Here is an 8,971-nt window from a genome sequence, read left to right as displayed (position 1 = left end):
TTTTTGTTAATATCTATAAGACTTGGCATGTACCAACATCACAACATCTTCTCCCAAACCACTGGACCAATCGGGCTGAAATTTGGCATGCAGGTAGATGTTATGACGTAGGCATCCGCTGAGAAAGGATTTTGATCAATTTCACTTCCAAGGGATAAAAATTGGGGATGAAAGTTTGTATATAATAATATGTAGTTCTTAACGCGAGCGAAGCCGCGGGCAAAAGCTCGTTAGCTATATATATAAAACTCAAAGGTGACTGACTGATTGACATAGTGATCTATCAACGCACAGCCCAAACCACTGGACGGATCGGGCTGAAATTTGGCATGCAGGTAGATGTTATGACATAGGCATCCGCTAAGAAAGGATTTTGATCAAATCCACCTCCATGGGGTTAAAATAGGGGATGAAAGTTTGTATATAATAATACTTCTTAACGCGAGCGAAGCCGCGGGCAAAAGCTCGTTATATTATAAATTACAATTCACAAAATAGTTGTAATTAAACTAATATTCTAAAGGTGAAAATTTGTTAGTGGTATCAGAGTAGACAAAATGATAGTGGTATGTTGTTTCTTCTAAACGATATTTGATCGCATTTGGCATAGTTCATTAACAAATAAGTTTTTATTATTTGTTAATATTGGGATACTGTAATATTTAGTTTTTTTTCCGTTGTTTCATCTTTTTATAACACTATAACACAATTTAATGTTTGTAATAAAAATCTGTTCTCATTCATTATCTTAATTGGTTAAATCCTGTATTTACCTCTACACATTCTTTTTTTAGAAAGGGTATAAGCTAGTGATCTGGGTAAGAGGTAGTTTAATCGGGGCTGTAATCTGTGTTTCCCCATAAGGGTTATGGACCTTTCTGGGGAAACCCAGGTACTGAGGAAAGTAGGAACCGGTCGAATGCAGTGACAAATGTTTTTGCACGTTGATCTGGACTAGTCTTTCTAGAGATTATTATGTGCAACAATTTTCCTCATAGACTTCATGTAAGTTTTGTCTAGCTTTGTAAAAAACATAATCCTTTTTATTGTCATAGTGTAAGTCTCAAGATCGACTCAAATTGATAAATTATGTTTATGTTGGATAGTCCATATTTTATCGGGGAAGGCTAGGCTATAAGGTCGCTGTCAAGCATTTGTTTAGCAGCCCACATTTTTTTTCTTGAATTATAATTGCAGTCTTGTTCTAAATGATAATATAATAAGAAGTAAGAACTGTATTCACAACTCAATACGTAATTTTTTGTAGGATGATACAGAAATTCTATACAGCGTCCTTAATATAACATCACGCTGCGACGGAGCGAGGAGGTAATGAAAAAAGTGGAAAAAAACGGGGAAAATTATCTAAACGAGAACATTTGATGCTACGATCGTTATCACACCATTCTAAGCTTAGAGACGTCATATCTGTGATCTTCGATTATAGTTATTAGTTACGGCGAAATAGTTATATTTCCGTAAGGATAAAAAAATAGGAAATAAAAATATACAATAGTTCTGGCTTAATTAATTAATAATATATACGAGGAAAATATGTTGTACACTAATTCGAATATATTTACAATTTGTAACAGTAAACAAAACTAATTTATTAATATATTCTTGTTTTACTTTTAACGAGAATCGACACGTGACATACAAAAACCACATACGTCATAAATTATGTGGGAAATGGAAGTTTACGCCAATAACAATATTCAGAATAAAATCTTATGGAAATACCCAAGACATGAGTTTTCCAAGAAATTCCAAAACCTTCAACTAAAATCTGATACTAAACAAAATACAAGTAAATACATTTGCAACGTAAACGAAAACAATGTTAAAAACAATATTAAAGATTTGAGATAAATACAGCCCCGGATTTATAATAGGCCGTTATAGGCCACGACCTAGGGGCGGCCGCGTCCTAAGGGGCCAGCAGCGTCCATAGAAATTCTCAAAACTACAAATTTCGTACTTGGGGCAGTAGAAATAAAGTGGCCCGCAATCATAAAAAACATAAATTTGGCACTAGATCATCTAAAATTGTTTAATGCATTCGACCCGTTAAATAATTTTTCTAGGATAAAAATTAGCCTAGATGTCTCCAAAAAATCCTCCCCAAACATCAGAAATCAGTTCAGCGAAGAGAAAGAAGATAGACGTAATTAGGGTTGCCAGGCGTCCGGATAAAGCCGGACACAGTCAGGCTTTTTGATTGCGTGTCCAGCCAAAATTAAGGAGAGTCTGGCTTTTGTAGAGCTTTGAATCAATAATTTTAAATGAAAATCTACTAATTTTAAAAGGTTTTACACCGAATAAAATGTCAAATTGTATGTTAAATTGTTTTAATAAAACAGAAAATTACGAACGTATTCCTACACTAAGAGTTCAGATTCTAAGTATTGGATAGCAGGACTTTTTTGTACAAATGTCCGGCCAACCCGGCTGCTTTATCCGGCTTTTCGGTTTAGCGACCTGGCAACCCTAGACGTAATAATTATTAATATTGATTCTGCGGTCTTGAAACATACCTTTTAATTTTAACTACGAGATGAAATCAAAAACACTTTCACGTCAATCTTTAAACAAAAAGACTAGATCGAAACTGTGTAATGTGTAATTTATTTAGAAGGTATAATTATATGAACAAACAAAAAGACAGACAGTTGAAATTAATTACTCATATGTTTTCGTCGACGCCTTCCTTTGACAATAGAAATTTCGATGCATCGGATGGGCATGTAAAAAATGTATTATAAGTTTTTCGTAAAGTGTTTCGGTTAAAGTCTTAATTTTATAAATTTCGTATCCAATGTAATGTCTTTTAACAGAAACAAAGTTATATTAAAAGAAATAAACCACAAGAACTCATTTGGTGAGATAAATTTGCGGTAGTGTGGCTGCGTCATAATGGGAAGAAAAATAAAAAAACAATTACTGCATACAAGCTAACTGTCATCTACTGATATATAGCAGTATATAAGATATACATTTCTCTAGGGCTATCATACGAGCTGTGAGCGATATACTAAATGGCTAAAATTTTGGTAAGTTTTGAAATTAACATAGTACATATTTAATTTCTATCACATAACGTAATATTAATAATGATGGGTACTTTACCAATACTTTGGACAGCGAAGTTAAATATCAAAATGTACGGGATTGACGCCATGTCACCAAAATCATAATCGAATTCTAATACCTACCTTTATTGTGATTTAATATTATTTCATAAAATATCCAAATTCTGTGGTCATCAAGTAGATCTAGTACTGAAGAAATAATGGATGTTTCAGATTCTTCTATCTTTAGCCGCTTTGGCTGCGGCTAGGCCAGGTAAGAAATAAATTCCTCTACATACACAATTTCATTAATATTTAACACATAGTCGCATTTAAAATAAAAAACCTGAGAAGTGTCAAGGGACACCCGAATGGAACGCATCTATTGACGCCCAGGAATACTAACAACGCGTCACTGTTTATTCTCAAAAAACGCCATCTAGTTGACGCACAGGAATACTACCAACTCCCTCTGCCCCTACCATGCAAGTGCTAATAAAAAAGTGTCGAGGTCAAAACATAATATCGTTCTGTCTAGCCTCCTTTACGCCGAACGCGTGATAAGGAACTTCGTTCAAATAACAACGTTTTCATTCTGTTCATAATATTAGGTTGAGTCGCCTTATTTTTCACTTACTATAATAATCATTATTTATATACTGCAAGTAGTTGAGGTCTAACACATAAGTGCAAAATACATAAAGTAGTTTTCAGTTTAAGTGGAACATTTTACCTGCAGCTAGGATTATAAGTCATTGAATTTTCATTTTAGAACACTTTGAAAGAACACTAGGGCCTGTTTCACCACTTCCTGATAAGACTATCCACAAACTTGAGAGATCAAGTATGAAGAATCTGTCAAAAAAGTTGTGAATAGCCTTTTAGGCATTTTATCAGAAAGTGGTGAAACAGGCCCTTAGGTATTTAAAAAAGAAATGATGATTATATTCTAGGCCAGCTGTCTTTGTCTGCAATAATATTATGACATTTCTAATGTGCAAGATAAAGAAAAGTTGTAACGTATCTCCATAGTATGACGCTGATCACACATGTTTTATTTATAGGGTTCATCAGCTTTGGCGCGCATAAGGAAGTGGAGGGAGGAGTTGAGATCGATGCCAGTAAAAGTATAAGCGGCAGTCAGGAATTTGAGGCAAGTGAAGGTATCAGCGGAGGCTCAGAATTAGGAGCTAGCGCGAGCGGTGGTATTGGAGGCAGCGCAGGCTTAGGAGCTAGCGGTGGTATTAACGGTGGCTCAGAATTCGGAGCCAGCGGAGGCATCAGTAGCAGCTCAGAATTTGAAGCAAGCGAAGAAGTGAGGGGCAGCCAGAGTTTTGGAGCTAGCGGTGGCATTGGAGGAAGCGCAGGCTTAGGAGCTAGCGGTGGTATCAGTGGAGGCTCAGAATTCGGAGCCAGCGAAGAAGTGAGGGGCAGCCAGAGCTTAGGAGCTAGCGGTGGTATTGGAGGCAGCGCAGGCTTAGGAACTAGCGGTGGTATCGGAGGCAGCGCAGGCTTAGGAGCGAACGGTGGTATCGAAGGCAGCGCAGGCTTAGGAGCTAGCGGTGGTATCAGCGGTGGCTCAGAATTCGGAGCCAGCGGAGGCATCAGTGGTAGCTCAGTATTTGAAGCAAGCAAAGAAGTGAGGGGCAGCCAGAGTTTTGGAGCTAGCGGTGGTATTGGAGGCAGCGCAGGCTTAGGAGCTAGCGGTGGTATCGGAGGCAGCGCAGGTTTAGGAGCGAACGGTGGTATCGGAGGCAGCGCAGGCTTAGGAGCTAGCGGTGGTATCAGCGGTGGCTCAGAATTCGGAGCCAGCGGAGGCATCAGTGGCAGCTCAGAATTTGAAGCAAGCGAAGAAGTGAGGGGCAGCCAGAGTTTTGGAGCTAGCGGTGATATTGGAGGCAGCGCAGGTTTAGGAGCGAACGGTGGTATCGGAGGCAGCGCAGGCTTAGGAGCTAGCGGTGGTATCAGCGGTGGCTCAGAATTCGGAGCCAGCGGAGGCATCAGTAGCAGCTCAGAATTTGAAGCAAGCAAAGAAGTGAGGGGCAGCCAGAGTCTTGGAGCTAGCGGAGGAGTGAGAGGCAGTCAGAGCTTAGGAGCTAGCGGTGGTATCGAAGGCAGCGCAGGCTTGGGATTCAGTGCAGGCGTGGAAGGTAGTGCTGGTGGGCAATCTTCGGGAAGCCTCAGTGTTTGAGCCTGAGAATAGAAATTATGCCATTTGAATGAAGATAATTTCCTGACACTAACCTATAAACATCTTTTCAATAAAATGGTTAATCGTTCAATCTAGTATTTTTTCCACATGCCTCAACCAAAAATCGACAAATTCATTCTGCCATTTCTTTATTGCGCAGTTATTAACGTGGCATTTAATGGCATTTAAATTGGTATCATATTTATAACTATCGGCACTAAGCTTTGATAAAATACCTGTATTTCTTTTGATGAATGTTTCATTATTTTCAATACTCTAGAGTTTAGGCCCTTGGCATATGCATAATACGGTTTATAATTATTAGGCCGTGCCCACCCGGACAGGACAAAAAAAATGATTTTTACAATCGAAAGAAAGCCAATATCTTCAGACTATGTTGATGTGTACTCTGTATAACACATAGTAGAGGAGGGGAGGATGCTATTTTTGTAGTCACTCGAGCGTCATGGGGACCTAGTGGGTTTTGTACACTAGGTAAAGCCGATAAAAAAATAAAAAGAGCGTTTTTTTTTATTTTAGTGGTGGGTTCAGACACTGCAGCCATTTTTAAGTTTTGAAAGGAAAATATATTCAGAAAATTGCATATTTTGGTAAATTATACATACTAGAGATCGCCCAATGGTCGAAATTCGACCTTAGTTTCAACGACATTAGGACTACTACCTATATTTTGTAAAAAAAATATTAACTTTATCATATTTTTTTCAACTCTTGTCTCTGGGACTCAGCTGATCTCAGACTGGCCGTGTAAGCATTGTCTAATAGTACTTATCTAAGATTCAATAAAAAAAACTATAATCTATTTTCAATTTGTCACCTTGTTGTCAACAGACTTCAACCATAAATAAAAGAGTATAATTCGTATGTATAGGCTTGTCACTCAAGAATCCGTCATCTTCTTGAGTGTGCGTGTTGCAGTGTGTGTAATGTTTTAGTGGTTAAAAAAATTTATGATAAAAGCATAATTTCAAAATAATATTAGCTCGATGCACTCCTTCACCATATAAACTATAACTGTGCAAAATTTCATTCACCTACGTTTCCCCATTTTTCGTCAAAAGGGATATAAAGTTTTTGGCTCACGTATTAATATATGGATATTTTAGACAACAAGGACTAAATCATTCAGTTTAGAGCAAAATACTGCGAAGCTTAGTTAAGAAAATATGAAGCTTTATTTTTTTATATTTTAAATTGTCCCTACAGGCTTACCTAACCTTTGAATCGTCAGTGCTTTATATGGAAGCTTCTTTAGGGTAAACTAAACATCCCCTATCTTCATCTGACAGATCCGACGACATTTCAATATTTAATTTGGGTATACAATATTTTTTTTTTTACCCACTACGTGAGAAATCTGATTTCTATACCATGATGTCGGAAGCCTATGCTAGCTTAATCTGACACGCTCGAGCTACTCTCGAAATCCTCTCTTCCCCTCCCCAACTAACATTAACATAGTCTGAAGATATTGGCTTTTTATAAAATAACCAAAAATCTGTCAGGAATTGTCTACGACTGTAAATGGAACAGTGATAGCTTATTTTATATTCTTTTAGTTAATATAAAAAAATGGGCCTATCTCTCACACGAAGGGCTCCGTACCATTATTGTAAAGCAAACAAATAAAATATTATTTTTAATATATTTTTTTAATTATCTCGTTCAAACCAATTTTTTTTTTATTAAATAAGGGGGCAAACGAGCAAACGGGTCACCTTATGGTAAGCAACTACCGTCGCCCATGGACACTCGCAACATCAGAAGAGCTGCAGGTGCGTTGCCGGCCTTTTAAGAGGGAATACGCTCTTTTCTTGAAGATTTGCAGGTCGTATCGATCCGGAAATACTGCTGGTGACAGTTCATTCCAGAGTTTTACAGTGCGCGGCAGAAAGTTACGCGAAAAACGCACTGTGGAAGACTGCCATTCATCAAGGTGATGAGGATCGTATGTTTTTCGCGTGGGACGATAGCGAAAAGTTGCAGGTGGTATGATTCCGTACAATTCCTCAGAGCACTCCCCGTGATACAACCGATAGAGGATGCAGAGTGAAGCTACATCTCGGCGTAATTCCAGGGGGTCCAAGCTGTTTGAAATACTATGACAGTCAACAATTCGAGCAGCCCTTCGTTGGATACGATCCAGAGGGAGCAGTTGGTATTTTGGCGCCCCTGCCCAGAGATGAGAACAATATTCCATATGAGGCCGAACCTGCGCCTTGTAGAGGCGTTGGACCGAACTGAAGTACTGTCTCGCTCTGTAAGAACACCAAGCTTCTTCGAGGCTAATTTGGCCTTACCCTCAAGATGATATCGGAACTGGACTTCGCTCGATATGTTGACGCCAAGTATCTCAATGCTAGGGGAGATGGTTAAAGATGTGCCCTCGAAACGAGGATACCTAAACGACCATTGGTGACTTTTTAGTGGTGAACGCGCAGACTTGTGTCTTGGTGGGGTTGAATTGGACTAAGTTACGTCTACCCCATTCAGAGACCTTCTCCAATGAATTCTCCACCTTAGACACAAGTTCGTTTCGACTTTCAGTGACATTTTGCCGAGAAATATTATTGGAGCCGGTATATACAGCATCACCTGTACTATCATCCGCATAGCAATGAATGCCGTTGGTTTGTAACATGTCATTGATATGCAGTATGAATAGAGTAGGCGATTAATAGCGAATTTTTTTTGTCTAACTTACCGGAAAATCTCTCAAGCCTTTTTTTTATGAAACAAGGGGGCAAACGAGCAAACGGGTTACCTGGCGGAAAGAAGGACCCTATTACCCTTAAGAGGGAAAAGGGTAATAGGGGAGGGTAGGGAAGGAAATAGGGGAGGGTAGGGAAGGGAAAAGAATAGGGGCTTGGGCCTCCGGTAAACTCACTCGCCGGCCCATTCGTGCCGAAGCATGGCTCTCCCACGTCACTCCCACTTTTTGTCGTTAACCATTCTAGTCACACTAGACAGAATTTATGTCAGGTATAGTCATGTAGACCAGTCCTTAACCTAAATACAGCTGTGGTCAAGTAAACTTATCTTAAAACGATGCAACCAGCTTGGAAGATCGGCAGTGGTGCAGGGGTGTCACGAAAATTGTGTCTGGTGCTGAACAGCTGAACCCCAGTTTGTGTTTCACCTGGATTTACTAAAACCACGTATTCAGATAATTCTGCGGTGAGTATACCATCTATGGCAGGCTCTGGAGAGCCATTATTCGTCTCATTAGGAGTAACCATTTATCAATCTCCATTACTCATGAAAAGCGACTCTCCGGATTTGCCGAAAAAAATCTTAAATCAAAATTAGTACAAATATGTATTAACTTGGTCTTTAAAGAGAGCCTAATTCTTAATCGCATCAGGGGTCCAGCCAGAAAAATGGATCCTGATACGCCAATGGCCCTAGGGATTAAAAAATTAAATTAAGAAATTTAAAAAAACCCCGCCAAACAACCTTAAAAAGTAATGAAATAATATAATTTACTGACTTTAATTTTAAATAATTCCTAAGTGTAAAGTGATATTTTAGTCAATAATTGTTGTCACGGTGAGTCGGGGGAACGCCAACAGCGACTTTTGCATTTTGTATCGCCAAGTCACTGATTGTCTTGATTTGGTTCGCTGTGAACTGACTCTTAAACTATAATGTTATATGAAATCAAGCATCTACATTATCAGTCCCCCGA

The 8,971-nt window shown here is 38.8% G+C and overlaps 1 protein-coding gene across 1 annotated transcript; it reads left to right on the top strand.

The window, feature by feature from the left end:
* The first annotated feature begins 4,104 nt into the window (after nucleotides 1–4,104).
* Nucleotides 4,105–5,262, top strand: LOC121737427 (glycine-rich cell wall structural protein-like). The gene has a single exon (XM_042129105.1). The coding sequence runs from the start codon at nucleotides 4,105–4,107 to the stop codon at nucleotides 5,260–5,262; it is 1,158 nt and encodes a 385-aa protein (XP_041985039.1).
* Nucleotides 5,263–8,971: the final 3,709 nt, after the last annotated feature.

The sequence above is a fragment of the Aricia agestis genome, chromosome 20 (assembly GCF_905147365.1).
Source record: "Aricia agestis chromosome 20, ilAriAges1.1, whole genome shotgun sequence".
Taxonomy (NCBI): domain Eukaryota; kingdom Metazoa; phylum Arthropoda; class Insecta; order Lepidoptera; family Lycaenidae; genus Aricia; species Aricia agestis.
This window is presented reverse-complemented; position numbering and strand designations above follow the sequence as displayed.